This window comes from Pelodiscus sinensis, chromosome 5 (genome assembly GCF_049634645.1).
Source record: "Pelodiscus sinensis isolate JC-2024 chromosome 5, ASM4963464v1, whole genome shotgun sequence".
NCBI lineage: Eukaryota > Metazoa > Chordata > Testudines > Trionychidae > Pelodiscus > Pelodiscus sinensis.
In genome coordinates this window covers 88,850,793-88,872,503 of record NC_134715.1, presented here as the reverse complement: position 1 = coordinate 88,872,503, position 21,711 = coordinate 88,850,793, and the positions used below count along the sequence as shown (strand labels likewise).

At 35.7% G+C, this 21,711-nt stretch overlaps 1 protein-coding gene across 1 annotated transcript in view; it reads right to left on the bottom strand.

Moving 5' to 3' along the window:
• Positions 1-1,096: 1,096 nt before the first annotated feature.
• Positions 1,097-21,711, bottom strand: part of LOC102445366 (gamma-aminobutyric acid type A receptor subunit alpha2) — an 81,642-nt gene continuing 61,027 nt past the window's right edge. The window contains exons 9-10 of the mRNA XM_006111926.4: positions 18,041-18,243; positions 1,097-9,690 (exon numbers count right to left, since the gene is read on the bottom strand). Coding sequence (XP_006111988.2) covers positions 9,382-9,690; positions 18,041-18,243 — 512 coding nt within the window. The 3' untranslated portion in view covers positions 1,097-9,381. The remainder of the gene's footprint in view (positions 9,691-18,040; positions 18,244-21,711) is intronic.

Genomic DNA, 21,711 nt, shown 5'->3' with positions numbered 1-21,711 from the left:
ATGCCCCCCCTTGCCAGTCTTCTTCATGATGTCACTTACCTTCACCAACTAGCACAGTAGTTAGCTGGTGTCCCTAGGCTGCCTGTTTATCTTTGTCACCAGTCTCCCCCTTCTACATCTATCCCTGTCTATGCTTCTACCTGAATGACTATATATATATATTTTTTCTTTTCAGTGATGAGATACTGTCTGCAAACTGTTTTTAGTTGGGGTGTGTGTCAACAACATTTGTGTCCTACCTTTTAATACTATGCTCAGAACCCAGACTTAAAAACCATAGGGCTAATTGTACTCATATAGGTTTGCAAGATCATGTCCTTCCTGTGAAAGCTCCTCAGGGAAGAGAATGAATTTTATTATTTCTATGTAAAGTATAATGAATAACTATGTGACTATATATATAAAAGTTCAATAATATTAACACCTAATATAAAATGTGATCTAAATGTAATTTCTTATACTGTTTCATCAAAAATATGCTGAAGTACTATGTAAGGTGAACTTTATATAAACTGATATGATGCAGCAAATTAAGAGACGATAAATATTTTAAATCGTTATAGAATGTAAGCATTGATCCAGTTTTTGCATTGATGTTTCACTGTCTTGTCTGTTCTGAAACAGTGAATTAGATTGGGAGCAAACCAAAAGCTACAATATGGAATTGTTGGTAGTTTTAAAACTGCAGGTTCTAGAATGTTATGAACTTCTGTTCCCATTAAAATCTCACTAATTTTAATGTACTCTTGTTAACAACACCTTTGAGTCAATGTGTTGTTATACGACAAATGTCTTAATGAAATGAAAATCTAAAACGTTACTTAATGAAATAGCAAACAACATCAGAAAACCTCCAAGAATGTTTTCCTTGATTTTTTTTTTTTTTTTTTTTTTTTTTTGCTATGAACTCCATCTATAACAAAAAACCACATTTGCAGGGATTAAAATTATTTCACTAGAACAGAAAAGTTGTGAGTAGTGCCAAACTGTTATGCAGTTCAATTAAAACAAAAAATGCAGTATATTTAAATTAACTTTTAATAAGAAGTACAAAAAGATAATGTTAAGCAATATTTTGCATGTGGTTAATAAATATTCTTTAATAGCAAGCAAAGTGACACATTTAAACATAAGTCAAGTTATTTCTTTTACACTGTTAAAAAAGTAACAACTTTGTCCAGTTAAAACAAGGTCACAAATTACAGAATATTGTCATCCCCTTTATTTATGAATAACTGTGAAATCTACTAAATAAGTGAACTGCCACCAAGGCAAATTTATATGATGTTGGTGTTCAAGGTTAAGTATACGTACATTTAACATGCAATTTCTTTATTGTGCATGTGCTTTATATTTAAATTTGTGACTAATACATCATATGCATTCTTATTATTTCCTGTTACTTAGCAGTTATTCTTCAAGCTCCTATACATTTTCAAGTCTAGGTGACGTACTGAAATAAACTTACCCGCAAGTGTTTAGGTATGTACTGATTTCCACTTAGCTGAAAAATTACTAGTAGTGATTACTTTCTGAATCAAACTTGGTTTTTTTATGCACATATATTAATATTTAGTGTGATCACTTTTGTTCAATGAATTTAAAGTGCCCTCAAACAATTTTAAGTAAAGTGACTATGTGTGGAAGCTTTTGTTTAGCAGCTGGATGTTATTTATGCAATAGTTATACTATACACTGTACATATGTAGTCTAATATATAGATGTAAAATACTAAGTTGCATACAGTTCTAAAGCTGATCTACAGTTGTTTAACTGATTAATTCAACCAAAATCAACATCTAAATACAGAACTACCAAAACCAGAGGATCAAAGCAATATCTTGTCCCATTCTGTATTTGCAACCATCACAAAAAGCCTAAAATCATAAAATGGGTGACCCTTGACGCTTATCTCTTTTAGCAGTTTACAAAATAATTAAATGAAATTTTGAGCACTTTTAGAACATATACATAAATCCCAGGGCAGCTGACAGAGTGAAGAATTCACAGTTATGTAAAGAATAGATACAAGAATTAGTCGTCATGCTACAGAATAAAAATATTTGTGTATGTATACATTAGCACTAAGAGAAGGGTATAAACCAGCTTGCATATTTTAAAACACATTTCATATTACTTTTCACAAGTGGTATTCCCCACTTATAATCCATAGTATTTTCACAATATTTTTAACCCTATACAATACAGTACTGGGAGTAAAACAGTATGATCAAAGGCCCAATTTCAAATGTACTCACTTCCTTTATTTAGAAGTTCATCATCTCAGTATAAAAAATTAAATAATTGAGCAACTTTCTTCCAGAGAGGGCCACATAGTCTCCCATTAGTCATTGGAAAGACAGGCTGTCAAAGTGAATATTTCTAAAGTAAGGCCCCAATCATGCACAAAGAACCACATGGGCACAAGGCTACAACAAGGTGGCTCAGAGCACAGAAGTATGACCTATGTTTAAAAATAAATGGGAAGCTATTTGAAAAAAGCGAGAGATAAATATTTAAACAATAAAAGGAGAACAAAACAAACAATACATGCAATTAGCATGGGCCATTCCCCAAATTAAATCTCTATGGGCACGTCTACATGGCATGGCTAAAGCTGAAATAAGCTACACGACTTGAGCTACGTCCATTGCATAGCATAAGTTGAAATAGCTTATTTCAGCTTTTGGCACTATCTACACAGCAGGAAGTCTGAGAGAGCGCACTTTTCCTCCAACTTTCCTTACTCCTCGTACAATGAGGGTTACTAGAGTTGGAGTAAGAAGTCTTCCATCTTAACATTATTTCAACATAATGTTGAAATAACTGCTTGTAGTGTAGATGTGGACTGTGTAGGCATATACTTACTGTTTGCCTTTTGCACCCTTATTTGTGAAGTGGTGAATCTGTCAGCTTCCTCACAAATCCCTGAAAATACTCATGAAGCTGTAATTTCAAAATCTAAATCCAAGATAATAAATCCATATTTTTCAATTGTTAGGGATTTGGATTTATTTACAAAATGAGGAAAAAAGGTTTTAACCATACATATATATGTATAATAAAAAAATAAAGTATTTTAAAGCTTAAAACTATGTTAAGACTTAGTTGTTCAATGGAAGAAATTCTACAGTTCCTGGGGGGAAAAGTTTGATATTTTTGAATTAATGGTAAACACAATTTAATTAGGGCATCTAGTTTTCGAAAGAATTATTTTGAACTAAAATGTAGAGTTTCTTATTTCTATGCTGTCAAATGATAAAGTTATGCTCACTTTGGATTCTATTTAGTCCTGTTCTGATATTTGCATACTTGTCCTTCAACTCACTATTTTTGAAAGAAGAATTAAATAACCTTCTTTAGTTCAGCTGATAACACTCACTTTGTTCTGCTGCTGATTTAACTTTGGAAGCAGGGACCATGTGTTAACTCAAAGCAGACTTGGGAGGGATCATTATTTCATATCCAAATATGGAATTATTTTTCACATAAAAGACAAATTAGGATTTCAGCTTCAAAAAAAAATCTAATAGTATTTGTGATTGTGCAGAGGGCCAATGCATCCCTGAGGATATACTTAGGCCCTCAAAATAAGGCATTACATTCAACCTGAGGAAAATTTTGGGGAACTAATAGGATCAACTTTGTTCCTGATGTATGTTTTCTTTTCAGGACTTATGGGGAGATGAGATGGCACAACATTAACGACTAAAAACCAAAGGTTTCAAGATTTTGAGTCAGATTTTAAAATGTCATCATTACAAAAGCCTGCTGGGATTTGATCTATCTTTTAGCCTTTAGTGCAAAGCTGTCTGCCCACAATTGGTGTGTGATAACTATAGATTCAATATCCCTCTGCAAATGCACACATGAAGTATGTAAGCTTCCCAAAGGCTGTTTAGAAAGGACATACACTTACCAACTCTTCTGGAGAAGTAGTGTTGCCATTCTATCCCTCACTGCGCCACTAGTTCCTAATTGCTCCCCACATGGCTCAACCAGTTTCCTGTCCTTCTTACATTCTCACTTCAAGTTCCCACAGTTTCCTGAGCCCACATACTTTCTCTGTTTCTCATCAGTCCCTTTTCCTTCATATTCTCTCTCATCCTTCTGAGTATGTCTACACCACGGAGTTTTTTTCTGAAAAAACTTCACTTACATTGCAATCACGTTCTTTCAAAAAAAAAAAAAAAAAAAAAAGAATAGAGGGGTTTTTCCAAGATTGATAAATCTCTTTCTATGAAGCAGAAGCCTTTTTCCGAAAGAGCTCTTTCAGTAAAAGGCATGTGTGGACGGGAAGAGGGAGTTCTTTCAAAAGAATAGGAAAGATGAAAAAGCACAAGTGCCCTGGTGACCACTCTGACCATAGTAATCACAGCTTAAATGTGAGATAGAGTCCACACTGAATGGATGCTATCTTTTGAAAAAGCAGATCTCTTTTTTGATGCACTTTTGCTGTGTAGCCACTCTATTTTGGAAGACATTTCTATTTTGGAGGCCTTCAGTCTAGATGTAGCCTCTGTTGCACTCTCTCAGTATCTTGCATACCTCCCCCAGCCACACATAGCTTTCCCTCCAGTTTCCAAACTATGCAGAGCCTTCATGGCAGGCATTTCTCCTAAAAGCATCATGACTCAGATCCTCAAAGAAATTTAAACTCTAACTTCCACTGATTTCAGTGGAAGTTACGAGACTAAATATCTTTGAAGATGTGGGCCCATATAACTTCACACCAGTTGAAATAACAGGACATGGTGGCCATTTTGAGTAAGTGTAAAAATTTACACAAAAGCACTGAGAGAACATAAGAACATAAATAAAACATCACAATAGCAGAGAAGCTCACAATTGTCTTATATATAAATGGAAGATAAACTTGTTTTCTCTGTCAGAAAATATCAAAAAGAATGTTTGTAAGTCACTGCATTACAACAGACACACAAAGCAAGGAGACTACCACAGAGGCTGCCTTGGCTGATAAACCCAGGGATCTCTCTTTTTTCTTACTCCTTAATTCCAAATTATTATTAATATGTGAGCATTATTCTCTAGTCTTATGTATCATAGACTAATTTTGTAATCCAACATCAAAAGGCTATTCTTTAACAGTGATTTGGTACCATGTTGAGCCTAGTGCAAGTTACCACAATGTTAGGCAATTTTTTAATGCAAATTAGTGTTGTATTTGTTTTTTTGGGTCACATGGGAAATGCTATCCCAGAATGCTAGAGATGATGCCCAGGGAGGGCAGATATAGTGGGAATACACTAGAAAAGACAGAAGTTAGGGAGCAAGAGAGGTCAAAAACTCAAATTTAAGTTCCTAAATCCATAAATAAATCTCTTAAATAAATGTGGGTTGATTTTTGGTAGTGCTGAACATTAACAAATCATATTGAAATTGACAAGACTTCCAACTCTACCTCTGCACAGGGATAGAAGACCTGCAGCACAGCTGTAATTTACCTGAGGCAGCTGACTCAAGTTCACAAGGCTTGGCCTGTAGGGCCAGAAATTTCTGTGCAGAAATTGGAGCTTGTGCTGGAGTCTGAATTCTAGAACCCAGAAAGGGTGGAGGGTTCCAGATCTCTGCTTCCAGCTCAGAACCCGACATCTATACAGGAAATGTGCAACCCTGAAGCCCAAGTTCTATGACCCAGGCCAGCCATGTGTTTGTTATCCCTGTGTTGTAGAATTACACCAACTACTCCACATCTATGCAAGTGCCTACATATGACAGCAGGGGGAAAGCTCAGTGGTTTGAGCATTGGCCTGCTAAACCCAGGGTTGTGAGTTCAATCTTTGAGGGGGCCATTTAGGAACCTAGGGCAAATCTGTCAGGGATGGTACTTGCTCCTACTATGAGGGCAAGGAACTGGACTAAGTGACCTCTCAAGTTCCCTTCCAGTTTCATGAGATGGTATATTTCTATAACATAACTTTTCAGTGCCCAGGTTTGAAAAATCTTGACCACAGACTGAAATGAATAACTTCTTAAGTCTGGCATTTTAAAATTCATGTTTAGATACATGTGTTCACTTAAATCTTCACATTCAACATACAGTTGTCACTCTTAAGAACTCACCAGTTTCATTTTAGTCATTTTCATCATCATAAATGATTTAACATTGGAATCACAAGGACAACTAATAGAAACTGCTTACAATGCAATGAACAAAAGACATCTTTAAATCTAAACCAACTATATAAGACTTCAAGCCAAAACTCTACTTTAAGATATAACATAACAAACATAAGGACATAAGAATGACCATACTGGGTCAGACCAAAGGTCTATTTAGCCCAGTATCCTGTTTTCCAACAGTGGCCAATGCCAGATGCCCAGAGAATGAACAGAACAGGTAGTCATCAAGTGATCCCTCTCCTGTCATCCATTTCCAACCTCTGAAAATCCTTGCATATCCTACTGACTTCAGCAGTAGTTGCATATAGCTATCTGAAAGTGTATTTATGCACATAGGTAGCATTTAGATGGTATTTGTTTTTCTACAGCCTAAGTATGTGATCAATGTCTGGTGCTTATAACATTCACTCTAAGTTTTGCACAAGTCCAAAGATACTGTTCAGTGAATTAAGTTTTTGCTCCTAAAGCATTATATTTGCTCCTGAAACTACCACTGATTTAGGTGGGAACAGGATCAGGTCCTATGTGAAGTTGAGGATGCATAATTTACAGCAGTCCTTGTGCAACTATAAACTTTTCATGTTGATTTTCTGAAGTGAGGACAGGACTTACTTGATTTTGTAAGTCAGATACGTGTGTGTGTGTGTGTGTGTGTGTGGTTTTAAACAAGGATACATAGCCCTCTCTCATCATAATCAAATGCATCTCTGGACACAGTCATAGACAGTACTTAATTTGTAATGGAAGAGATGCAAGGGCTCTAGCAATTTTTTTTTTATATTCCTGACTGTTGTAGCAAGCCCAGAGGTGCTAAGTCTGTAAACTGCCAAGCCTAGAGATGCTAGGGCTCATCTCTGGCACAAATTAAACACTGTTCAGGTATCTAGAGGGCAGAGTTCTGACTGCCCATTATTTGAGACATGAAACCTAACATTGTAGAGCTATCTGGGATGTAACAAGTGGAATACAGACCATGCTCCCTATAAGCTGAGGTGCAGAAAGGCCTCAACTCTTGTTGAACTTAATGGGAGTTGAGTGCTCCCATCAGGTTGCAGAAGGGCACCCAAAAGTACATGAGAACAGTAATCCATCTACTCAAGAGTCTGAGAGTAGATAAACTTGGGCCTCCACTGTACTACACAGTCAGAGCCCTTTGCCAAAAACAGAGAGAAACATGAAAGGATTTCTCTACAGTACCAATATTTACAAATATTCTACATATGTACATATTTATATACATTATACCTGGACACCATGACATTAAAGGGATTTTTTTTTTATAATTTACAAATAAAACATTTTTAAAAGGTATAATTATACCATGAAAAATCTTTTTATTGCTTGCCTTCAAACCTTATACACATTATCACACTATTGCACACATCTCTGTATTACATGGAAGAGCTACATTTATATATAAATATATATATGAAAATAAGGATATTTCTATTTTAATGTTTTGAGTAAAGTGCTTGTTTTTCAACTACTGTTGATGAATAAAGATGGTTTAATTAGAGGGGATTAAGGGAATGCACATTTTACTAGTGGTTCTCCCTTGTTTGACTCAAATCAAGTCTGTCTTCCTTGTAAAGTCTACTAATAAAATGCATTTATGACCTTGGCATCTATACTGTCATGCAAAGCACAAAATAGAATCACATTAAAAACAAAGAAAAGACAAGAAAATTAAACAGAAAAAAAAGCAATGTTTGAGTCTTCTTCTTTGTTTTTGCTAGTTTTCATGTCTTAAGATAATTCATTTATTCAGTTTTAGAAATATTTTTACAAGTTTGTCAAACTTTAAACATACTTATTTTATGCACTATATTCAAGTACTGTACAAAACTGCAATAAGTGACACTATACGATGACATATGTTTCTACTGTAAACACACCATCATAAAGGTGCATCTATTTTAAAAGGTCAACTAACAACTGCTAATGCGTATGTGAATCAAAATATTTTTGATTGGCCAAGTATATTAAAATCTAAATACGCTACACAATTATTAGTGATGCCATGATTTACCAGGCCTTCGAGGACATAAGGAATATTTGCAAAGGTTCCAACAAAAATTAATTTTACTAACTAAATATTTATATAAAATTGCAAATGGCCACTCCAATTTTACTTCAATTTGTGTATGACATAACTGATAATTACTGATGATCCACTGAAGTTTATTAAAAATAACATTCAAATCTTAGCAAAACCCTTTCTAATATACAAAGTTAAGTTATGTCAGTGAAATTGCAATTTACAAAAGCAGCAATTAATCGTATCCATGAGGACAACTTCCTGCACTGCAATCACAAACTGCTGTTTCCTTTGAAAACAATAGCTACTATGGGTAGATGAGAGGAAACCTTATTAAGGCAGCTTTTCCTTTAAATACTAAACAGGAAAAATGCATCTTTTGTTTCTGATGTGTTTGACCCTGAAAAATTTCTGTGTGTCAATTCCCAATATTTATGAGCCTGATATCAATCTAATTTAAAAAAAAATATATTTTCTGACCTTGCTGAATAAGAGCACTTGGTTCAGCAACCTCAGATAAATAAACACTGAGGAGAATAAAATAGGTTTTTTTTAGTAGAAATTGGTTAATGCTACAAATTTGATTAACTACTACTGCTCACTAAAATGAATTGTAATAGTTCATTTAAATTTTAAAGCAGGTCTAGAAGTAAGGAACTCATGACCTTGGCATTCCAATAGTCTTTACTAAGTTTCAAACATAACTACTTTTCAGCATGTTTGTAAACAACAAAATAGTTTGAGTTCATCTCTCTATAATATATATATGTAAATCCCATTGTATGAAATAAGGTTTAAAAAAATCATTGTAATGACAGCTCAATAAAGTAGTATTAGTTATTTTATAGAAAAATATCTTAACTTTAAATTAAAAAAATACTGTTCCTAAATATTTATGCAGGACCCTATTTTTCTCTTAACTATATGGAGAAGATATAATTCTGTGTATTTGAATCCCAGGCTAAAGGAAATCCCCAGGGTAGAACTTTTAAAGAGTTGGCTGCATTTGCCAGGATTATTATCTGTTTACAGATCCATGAATAAACATTGTGTGCCTCCTTTGGAGATACATAGATAAGATATCTATATACATTCTGTAACTTATTGGTTCACAGATTAGCAGTTATTAGTCGTACTGTACATAGCAAAACAACCTATCTGATATAATGATGCTATACATCCCCAGTGTAAATCAGCTTTTAGGTTGAGGGCGCAAAACCAAGTAAGACAGGTTCCCTGTTTAAATACGTAGCCCAGTACACTAAGTTAAAAGTACCAAATAATACTGGAAACATTATTCTAGACATTCTGTCAATTTTGCTAACACTGTTGAATGTTTTCTTTGCTTCTTGTGGCTTGGCTTCTGGCTTTGCCTTGTTGGGTTCTGCAGTTGTAGCACTCTTGGAGATTGTTGGTAGCACTGAGTCCTTGGTAATATTTGGAGCATAATTAGCAACAGCCACTGCATAGGCATTGTTTTTCTTAATGACAGATGCTTTTTCTTTTTTCTATTGGAAGACATCAGGGAGTTAAATATTTACTGTATGGTACATTGCCAAATCAGCTTCAATAAAACTGCATTTCAAATATTTTTTAGATGAAGATGGGAAAAAGAAATGTTAGTGATACTATAATGACAAATTATATGTTGGCAATGTCCTCAGTCTCACAGATGGAAGTTATAGACTAGTATCTCAATTTAGGAAAACAATCCATAAGAATAGGCCCTTATGCCCACAGAGAACCCCACTGAAGTGACCAGAGGCATGTCTAGACTACATCCCCCTTTTGAAAGAGGGATGTAAATCAGATCGAAATTGCAAATGAAGCCAGGATTTGAATTTCCCACACTTAATTTGCATAATGGCGGCCGCACGTTCTTTCAAAAAAGGGGTTTTCTAAAATGAATAACGCTATCTAGATGCAGTTCTTTCTAAAAAAAGGGTTTTTTTGAAAGATTCTGTACTCCTCAAAAAATGAGGTGTGGCTGCCATTATGCAAATGAAGTGTGGGAAATTCAAATCCCGGCTTCATTTGCAATTTCAATCTTTCTAATTTACATCCCTCTTTTGAAAGAGGGATGTAGTCTAGACATACCCTAGGAGACTCCAGGAAAGTAGGGTTTGTGGATATCTTCGAAGGACCGACAACTACCTAGACTGATTGGCTACGTCTACACTGGCCCCTTTTTCGGAAGGGGCATGCTAATTTTGAAAGTGGGAATAGGGAAATCCGCGGGGGATATTTAAATCCCCCGCGGATTTCCCTATTCCCACTTTCAAAATTAGCATGCCCCTTCCGAAAAAGGGGCCAGTGTAGACGTAGCCATTGAGTAGGAGCCAGCTTCAGAAATGGATTATAATCTCTAGTTTTGGCTTGAGGCCCAGTGTTCTGACAGAGCTAACAGTAAACACAAAGCAAGAAATGGAAAATAAAAGTGCTACCAGAATAAAACGTAGGGGAGAATGATAATACAATCCATTTTCACTGACCTACCAGTCCCTACCATAATAAAGTGAAAGGAATCTCTGCACATTAATATCAAAATTACTCATACACCCCATAATTGCACACCAAAGAAACCTCTTACTGTAATTCAATTAAAAAACTCTGGTTATACTTGTATATTGTTAATTATATTTATATTGCTCGTTTGAGTGGCTACGGGCATTTTAAAATCCTGCAATAGCTAAAATCTGGGGAAGAGACATTTTCGAGTGAGTAAAAGTTCTACTTCTCATTATCATAATCACCTCAAGTATGTATCTACTTATCCCTGCCCCAGATTTCATGGTCAGGATAGAGGGTAAGGAGGTTTGCCAATGGCCACTTCTGCAACCTGTCCCTTTATCCCCTTAATATACAAGAGTACAAACCTGTGGTCTGTACAAGGTAGGCTGTCTGCACACTATGACCTGGATACCCAAACAAGATGGAACTAACAGAGGGCTTTTCAACTACCGAAAACCTTTCCACTGTCTAAATAACCTTTCAACTCTCTTTCCTGTAGGATCAGGCCCTACGTTATACAAAAGAACACATTTTTAAAATCTGATTACCATTTCTGCTATTTGTTTACTTTGTGTATTTCACTCTTGGCATATGATTTTGAAAAAATAATTTCTATGTTTTTTTTTAATTTACATTTTTTCTTGTATGTTAACACAATGCTATAATGTATAGGTTGCAAATGCGGTCCTGGAATATTCAAATCTAAATAAAATATTGTCTGACATGTTTTTAAAAAATTCAACCACCTGAAAATAATTCCGTCAATAATAAATTTTATAAAATTGAAGTTGTACACCCTTATATTTTGCCCTAAATATCAGTCTTCTGCAAGTGAGCCTAAATTAAGAAAACCCTACTACAAGTATGTGTGCAGAAATATGAGGTGCTCAAGAAGAAAGGGATCCCATACATGAGAGAAGCAGTGTATTCTCTCTGAAAAGATTAAATGAAACAACTACATGAGTAGGGAGATGTCTCACGTCCCGAGGTATACATTTACCATGGGATGTGGCCTATATACATTAACTACATGACCTCCTGGCCTGGTATAAATAGCAGTACAGACAGTGAGGCAATGGTAGGGTGAGTAAAAATATGCCTGAAACCTGGGATGGGGGAAGAGGATACATACATGGCTCTCTACATGCCAGGCCTCCCCTGTCTAAGACGGTTAATTTTTCAGCTGTGTAGCATCTCATTTGATTTGCACTGCCGGAGAATTTTGTCATTCCCTGTCCATTGCTGAAGCCTTTGACTGGCACAATGCAGCTACACACTGCAGCATGGAAACAGGCTGCCTTTTACTATGGTATGCAGCTACACCTGCCCTCACACACCACAACAGTGGCATGCAGTGTAGATGTAGCCTAAGAGATCATGTTCCATGACAAAAATGCTGCTGGAGGTGGCCTTGGGGAGGGAAATGTGGACAGATTCCCCTTGCTGAGTTTCATTCCCGTTCTCGCCTCCTGTGGGGACTTGTGTGAATTGGTGTACTAACTGGAGTGTGAATGTGCACTGCAGTGTACTCTGGAAATTCCTAGTATCTTCACATCAGTTCTCTAGTGAAATACAAGTTCCAAAACTACTTCAGAGGTAGAAAAGAATCTCAATGAATGTAAACACAGTCATTTCTCCTTGAACTGAACACTTGCTTATTAGCTGGAAGTATCTGAACTATGTGTTGTGCTCAGGGTCAGTAAAACCAGAGAGAAAAAGAACATACAGACAAAGAGGTACATATTAACTAATCTGCAAAATCCCTTTTCCCCCCTGCTGCAGTATTTATAGTTCCATTATGGGATTTTTCACATACAAAGCCCAGAATTTATCAGTATTGGAAACAATGGAAATATTGAAGGTTACATTTTTCTTTAGATGATTTCAGGGAAATAGAAATTTCAATACTGTAGAAAAACCCCAATGTGATTTTGTTCTGAATGTAATTTCTAATTTTCAAATATTTAGACATGATCTGTGGAAGACTACAATTATTGAATAGGGTTGTTAGAAATTAGAATATTTTCAATTGACAATAGGTAGGTATTATCATTTACAAAACTAATCTTGTCATATAAGAGTTAGATGAATTTCAGAATGGATAGCTTATGAGCAATTGAGTTAACACAGAAAAACTGGGGGGGGAAGGATGGAATTACTTCCTACATTAGTCATTTACACAGAAACAGAGCTAGATTTCACATGAATATGTTTGAGAGTTATAAAATGGCATTTAAGATAAAAAATGACAACCTGAGCAAACACATTGGGTCACTTGAATTTTCCTTGTTTTGTCCAAGAAAAGCCTACTTTCGCTGTTAAGCAGCTGCCACTTCTGAGAAGGCAAGAACACAGTTACATTAATTTAAAGAAACAGCTGAAGGATGACTGGAGAGTTCATAAGGTCTTCCTACATCAATTATAATAGAGTGTCTATGTGCCTGTCAGAAAATCTGCATTTATTTGACATGCAGATAATCTGGTGGTAAGCGATTCAGGATTTGTTTATAGAATCTAGACAATAATGCCGTAGGTTGTGGTGCTTCATTCTTCACTAGGAGTAACAGGAATTAAGAAAAGATGCACTAAAGTTCTAAAGATCTTTGTTATTATTATTATTATTATTATTATTTGCACTTTTATGTACCACTTTATACATTCAAAGCACTATTCAACCATTAAATGTTAATCTTTGCTTCACTCCTCTTATGGAAATATGTAATATTGTACCCAGGTTTGGGTCAGGCACAGCCACAAGTTAGAGATTTCCTTAGCAGAGATTTTTCCTTATTCAGTTCTTGGAGAGCTAAAGAAAGTAATTACATAATATACTAAGTCAAGACACCACAATAGTTCTTTTTCTGGGTTATTTACTATAACGATTTCCAGTGAAACCTTTGTTATCTGGCATTGCCCCTAGCCACAATACTGTCACATCTTCAAGCGCACAGGCCTGGCTTGGTTTACCATGATTGGCTTAGCAATTTTTTATTTAAGAAGTACTAATCATCTTTGATTCAAACTTCTGTTGGTCTAAGGAGTATGTCTACTCTGTTTTGGCCAACTGTGCCATTTTCAAATCCTCTGGAATCCAGACACCTATTTCTAATTGTAATAGAATCAACCAATTGTGATTCCAATCATCAGACATCATTTATTTTAATATGCATTATTTCTCATATTCTGTACCTCTTTGATACCTTCAGTCCAATTGGATTATATTAAATGGCACTGGTCCTGAAAAATGACAATGACCAAAGTATAATTTATTTGAAAAACAATAAAAGTGAAACTAAGTAAAGTCTCATAAGTTAGAAACAGAACTGGACAATAACCAATACCTAATTCGCTTTAAAATGAAGTAGGAAATTTAATAATGGAGTCTAAGTTATTTGCAAATAAATGTAACAAGCCAAAGAGTCATGAATATTTCATTCAGAATATTCAGAATTTAAAAATAAATGAGCTAAATCCTGAAGTATTTAATGAGGCAAAATTTCTGTTGACTTCAGCAGGAATTTTGTCCTAGTAACAACTAAGTATGTTTAGAATTTGATAATACACTGTACATAAATTGAAAATGAGTACACAAGATTCTGGTGCTTGGGGACTTCTTAAATGAAATATTATGAGAGTTATTGCAAGATAGTGTTGTTAGTCTCAGTGTCTCTGCTACTGATATTATAGTAAAATATCTATGTGTTATAACGATATGTTTTCAATAAATCCAATGTTGTGACTAAAGATTAGATCTTGCATTGATTCATTCAGACATAATTTATTTATACTAAGAATAGGACATACACTAATTTCAGCTTGTTTGTGGAGGCATGCAATCACACTATAAAAACTAAAGATTCAATTTAGTGCCCACTGAAATCAATGTGAGTCTTTCCACTGTCTTTTATGGTTGTTGGACTTGGGCCTAAAAACTGTAAACAGTCAAGGAGTCTGCTGGGTAAAAGATGCAGGAGCACATTTTCAATAAGAAGTTTGTAAGATGTGCCCTGTAGAATATGCAGATCCTGTAAGCAAAAAAGGTAATTGCATGTACAAAATAGGCAGTTACTTATGATAACCAAGTTTCCGTACATCTAACAACTTATTTGATACATGAAGGTAACTGTTTAATAGTGGCATTCTTATTTTGCAAGTACTGATTAGACGCTTACTTTTGTAAAGTTGTCCTAGTGTATAAAAGGAATTTAAGATTGAGCTTTTCAACCAACGAGAAATTACAAGAAACTGACTGGATGAAGTGAATGTTAGAGGCTAGAGCACAGGACTGGGGGTCAAGAACAGCAAGTTTCTGGTTGTTTTGGTTGGCCACAGTATCACAGTGTGACCTTGAACAGGATACTTCACTGATGTATTTTTTCCTGCTCTGTAAAATGAGAATAATAGTTCACAGCTCACAAGTGTGCTGTTAGTCTATAGCATCTTTGAAATATCACAGAGGAGTTTACAAACCTTAAGAATGTGATTAAGCCTAACAAACTATTAATACCTACTCTCTATATCTTAGAAAGCCTAGTATTCAACTGAATATTTAGCAAATTGATCCATGGTCAAAGCAACAATTGTAATAGAGTATCACTTTACTTAAACACGATGGCTACAGGGACCCAAATGATGCTTTCCTGACTCTCCCTGCAGGAAGACTAGTCAATAGAAGTGCAAAAAGAGATGTGACTGAAAACCTGAGTAACGAGGGTTCTGCATAGTGCAGATAATGTGCACAAGGATCAGCACCATGAACAAACCTGGACTGCACAAAACTCAGTACTGATGGCTTAAGGAGAAAATGGTTGTGACCAAGGGGGAACAGTGCCTGAGATACAATGTGGTCAGAGCAAAACTGTTTAAATGCAATTCAGTCAATATAAATGTTGAGTATGATGCTGGCATATTAATGATTTTCCATTACTCCTACTGCCTGTCTGGTGTGCTGCACTTTAAACTCAGACAGAGCAGCCACAGGGCCAGCCATGGAAAAATGTTTCCTGAGTTCTAAGGAAACAATCTCTGTCACTCCTAGCTGCTTAATACCTTGTGACTTGTCTAGAGATTATATTTGTGCAAGCCTACCTGGCTGTCATGCCTCCTACTCTCAGCTTCCTCCACCATGCTTAGAAGTCCTACGAATAGGCCAACACTTACTTGCATCCTCATCAGACTGGGCTACTGATTAGGTTATAAGAGGGACAAGAAGAAATTTCAGGTGGCATAAGAGATGCTTAAAACTAAACAGGCCTCATCATCTGAAATTAAATATGGGCACAGGGTCATTATATGCTTGCATTTTTCATTCTGAGATCTAGATACCAGGCCCATATTCAAGTTTAATTAAATATTCCAAAGTTCCTCACAATTCTCTGGTCCTTCTACCTACAATAGTATGTCTACACTGCACAGGAGAGCGCTCCTGACAACAAAGCAGCATTCACACTTTCACTTGCAGCAGCAAAACTTTGTTGTTTGTGGAGGGAGAGGGGTATAAGCACCCAAGAATGAAAAAAGTTTGGTCTGTCAAGTGTAGAAATACCCTTACTTTGAAATAACCCAGAAACAGCATCTTCAAAACAAAGGTAGAAAGCACACATAGCAAAGGGTTAAATAACAAAGAGTCCCATATGCATATTATCCCATACCTACACTTCAATCTTTCACTGAATGCTTTTGTAAGTTCCTTAACCTGACTAACTCCCATTTTTAGCTGGGAAAAGCAGGTTTTTCTGCCTACAGCATGCACCCTTTGCCTCTGTGTATCTGCTTGTCTGACTATTAGCTCTCCCGGACACCCCTTGAGCAGCTCCTTATCATTCCCATGGGCAACATCTTAAAGATTTTGGGACCTCCTTTGATCCCAGGCCTTCACCTTTAGTATGCAGGAACATATTCTTCACAAGCTTCAGGGGGTAGCCGAGTTAGTCTGTTACTGACAAAAAAAAAACAAATGGTCTGGTAGCACTTTATAGACTAACAAAACATGTAGATGGTAACATGAGTTTTTGTGGGCACAGCCCACTTCTTCAGATGACCGGAGTTATGAGTTTAGGATGTGCACACCCAAAATAAATAGGAGAGGGGAAAGGAGGGAAGAAAAAAAAAAGGGGGGGAGGGAGTCAGAGAGCAGAGGGAATCAGTAAGTATCTGAAGATTGGGTAGTTAAAATAAGCAGATACGAATCAAAGTTAATAGATAATAGATAGTATCTTTCCTGGCATGGGAGTATCTATTAACTTTGATTCGTATCTGCTTATTTTAACTATCCAATCTTCAGATACTTACTAATTCCCTCTGCTCTCTGACTCCCCCCCCTTTTTTTCTTCCCTCCCCTTCCCCTCTCCTATTTATTTTGGTTGTGCACATCCTAAACTCATAACTCCAGTCATCTGAAGAAGTGGGCTGTGCCCACAAAAACTCATGTTACCATCTACATGTTTTGTTAGTCTATAAAGTGCTACCAGACCATTTGTTGATATTCTTCACAGTAACACAGATAAGGTACATCTACATAGCAGGGCTAAAGTCAAATTAAGCTAAGCAATTTAAGCTACACAATTGACGTAGCTCAAGTTGAAATAGCTTAATCTGGCTTCTGGCGCTGTCTACACAGCAGGAAATCAAAAGAAGAACACTCTTCCTTTGACTTCTCTTACTCCTTGTAAAATGAGGATAACAGGAGTCAGAGTAAGAAGTCCTCCAGTTTGCCATTATTTTGAAATAATGGCTTGCAGTTTAGAAAATGCTCTCTGTTATTTTGGAATAATGCCAGTTATTCCAAAATAATGCAGCTGTTTACACATAGACATAAATAACAAGAGGGAAATGGATAACTATGAAACAAATAAGGAAAAAAGAAGTTGGGTGAATGTGAGTGTCTCTCTAATGTTTTGAAATGTAGTGGATGCAAGTTTAAGATGCTTTTTCATTAAGTCTGAATAAAGATTTTTTCAGAAATATTACTCTGATTGTATTCATTTCCACATGAAGAATTCAGGAATATGATGTGGTGTAACCTCAGAGTTTATATTTTTGACATTTAACAAGATTTAGACAGGCTAATGATTAATGTGGAGAGAGCTTTGACACAATAATCATTTCTCCAAGGACAGCCTGCTAGAGAAAGTTCCTGCATGCAGATTAATTTCTGCTAAATTTGGCAATCTGAACACACACTTAACAATATCTTTCTACCCGCTCCAACTTTCATTTCACAAGTCATAAGCTTTCTATTGGTTTGAAACTTCAAGTATTTTTCAGTAATAACCAACTATCAAAATATCTGCTAAACTGGTTTCTAGGAATTGATTGGAAATATAAATGTGTTTCATTATCGTTTACCTTATCATTGACTACGCTTTTTCCATCCCAGGCCCATCCTCGTTTTGTGAAGTAATTTACAGTAGCAAATTCTATCAATGCAGAGAATACAAATGCATAACAAACAGCAATAAACCAATCCATGGCTGTTGCATAAGCTACTTTTGGAAGGGAATTTCGTGCACTGATGCTCAACGTTGTCATTGTCAACACAGTTGTTACACCTGTGAGAGGGTGGGGGAAAAAAGAAAATGTCAGCACTTTTAATTGAATTTTGAAATTTAATGTGCTTCAAAAGAGGAACATCTTACAGTACATATCTAAGAATTATAAAAATATTTACATATTGTTCATACAGTATGGTAGCATACTAGCACACCCTATTGAAAAAGTAGCTGCAGAATTGTCCTTTGTTTTTTCTTTCGTTTTATTTTAAAATAATTGTTGGTGATAACAGAAAATACAGTCTTGAAAACACATAGAGGTTATAATTTTCCTTTTTTGATTAATCATACTATTGGGGGAAAACCCACAGCAAGGCCACTAAAAGTATACGTTTGTTTAATTAAATAGGTCAAATCACTTAGCAGCAGCATAGCAAAAATGATTTTTCGATGAGCACTTGCACTGCCAATAACCCCTGTCTCCTCTCAGTTTCCTTCTTAGCTTCTTAACTACAGAATCCAAAATGGTCAATTTCTCTGAGGTCAGCCTGGCATTGCAAACAATGGAAAATAATTAATGGCTGTCATTCCAAAGAGGGGCCTTTTGTGTCCATTTTCAAAGGTTATACATGTATGGAAGCCATTATAAGACAGCCTGTGGGTTTAGTCACACTGGGAACAATAGGAGATTAAAGGCATCTTTGGTAATAGCTGTCTGACTGCCACATACAATTATTAAGAGGGATAAAGTGGTCAGTTGGATAATATTGTAGTAAAACTAATTAATTGAAACTTTCAGACTAATCTGTCTTCCTGTTAATATTTTTATTTAAACATTAAAAAACCAGAGAAAACAAAGACATTTTGCACTTCATGATACCCCAACTGGTGGTGATAAAGCCATACTCAAACCAATACAAGACCCATGATATTCAGAAAAAAACCATACACCAATATAAATCACCTTTTAACCCACCCATTGACACAAATATACCAAAAACTCCCCTAGTCTACACAGCAGGGCTCAACTTGAAATAAGTTATGCAAATGGAGCTCCATCAATTGTGCAGCTTATTTTGAAACAGCTTATTTCAAAATTGGGAGCATCTGCACGGCACTTATGTCAAAATAGAGCACTCTTCCTCCAACTTCCCTGAGGGTTACAGGACTTCCCTGAGGGATACAGGAGTCCGAGTATGAAGACCTTCAGCTTGACAGTATTTCAATATTATTTCAAAATAACTGACTGCTGTGTAGACACGGACCGTTATTTCAAAATAACTAGCGTTATTTTGAAATAATGTTGCTGTGTAGACGTACCCTTACTAAATCAATCCTACCCAGCCACCAAAGTTACAACTAGACACCCTTAACTCTTCCATTTGTGGAATACCATTAAAAATGTATGTGTCTCCTGGATAACAAACAATACAAAGTTGTATGCATACCAGACATCAATATTTCTATACTACTATTGGCAGAGTCAAAAGAGCCTCAGTGACAGAAAAGAATTATTAATTCTCTTCTCATAATTCACAATTCAAATATTACAAACAAAAATATTTATTATAACTGGTTACACTTATTGAGAGGAAATAAGGTCAGATACCTAAAAGAACAGGAACAAGTGTTAAGTCTGCAGGAAGTAATCAAAGAATGGTGAATTCAGGAAAGGAAAAATCTGCAAGATACTCTATAATGGAAATCAGTCATACAAACTCTGGAGAATGGGACTCAAACGTTCATGTCACCTCTACTGGCAAGGCACTTTTAAGCCCGGTTGGGAAAGGAAAGGAAGCAGAGAGGAGGTCTGCTCAATCCCCTTCTTCCTTTTGCTGTCCCTGTTCCCCTTTAGGCCCTAAGCAACCCTCCCTTTCTGAGAGGACTGCGATGGGAAAAGGAGGTTAGGCAAATAACTTCCATCTTTCTCTTTCCTACTGTGATTAAAAGACTTCTCTAGAAGTTACAGAGACACACTGCTTACTGCACATAGTTTCCAGGCATCAAGCCACACATCACATAGTTTTATTTTTAGAATCCACCTATTAGGGAGGTAGTTATAAAATCAACAGCAACATTGTTGTGGTAAGTATGAGCTATTAAACTGTACACCATGGCAATGCAAAATAAGCATTGTACATCGACACACAGCAAATGTTTTAACAAGCATTTATTTCCCACCCCTAAAAGAACAGTACTGGGTTTTTTTTATTCCTTCCCCAAAAGGGAGAAGGGGACTCCACACCTTAAACTTGAAAGTAATACACACAAACTGTAATAGTATTCAGGTAATTCCAATAAATAAATTTCATTAAATGCAGGTGTGTATGAAGTGATTGCTTCTCAAAAATAAGATGACCTGAATGCCTATGTAAACATATACAGCAGCCAACAATGTTCTGTGTAATTCATAATGCTAATTTTCTTGAAACCACATTGGCTTCTCTGGAATTCTAATTCAAGATTTGTTAGTGACCTTTTCTAGTCTGGTTTTAGATATTACAAATGTACAACTTATGTACTGCTACTGGTTGCCAATTCCTCTAAAATGTTCAGCTGCAGACTCTGAGTACCAAACATTATTCAAACAGCTGTTAATGAAGGTTTCTGGACTTTTATTTATCAATTACATAAACTGAATGATGTCCAAGTGACCAAATTTTTATAACCTGGATTGAATGAAGAACAAATTAAAAAGAATTTGTATTGTAAAGCCAAACTTCCAATGTGTAAATCTGTGGCATTCTGTTCTTTAATCAACTGGCAATAGATTTTTTCATTATTAGGATTAAATTAAAATGAAAAGAAATTTCTGCATAATAAGACTTTGCTTAGGAAAAAGCATAGTATAATGACAATTTGTTTGTTTATTACTGTTGGACATACTATGACAAAAAAAATCAGTAATGCTAAAGAGTCAGTCCAAACGAATATAAAAGAAAGCAAAAGTATACATTAAGGGTCTGATTTTCCATTCCATTACCCAAGTTTTAACTTAATTGAAGAAATACTGATGTTATAATGATGTGAGAGTCATGAGTGGAAGGAATCTATGACAGATACCACTTCTTTTGAGGAAAGCTGTCACCTGCCTTTAATCATACAACAGTCTGAGCAACGCTACCAACTCAATGTGCCCCAAACATTACCTAAGGTCAAATCACTCTTTCAAAAAAAAAAAAAAAGATGGTTGATAAGGAAATGAACAGTCTTCAAATATACCTGACCTCAGCCAATATTATCCTAATCCCTTTCCAATCATTGTGCAGATATGGCACTGAATAGATGGCAAGAAATGCCAAAAACAATTATTGGTATTACCTTCATTTTGGAATTTTCTAATTTTACTGTTATGGTTCTAGTCTATAAAAATGATATTGTGGGATTTCATATTTAATGTTTCAATGCCTTTATGTTGAATATACTTAGTTAATAAGTATAAGTATGTCTTTTTAACTGTCAGCCCTTAAAATTCAATTTGTAATCTGAAAATCAAGCTTTTTAAAAATTTCTTGTGCCTCACAACCA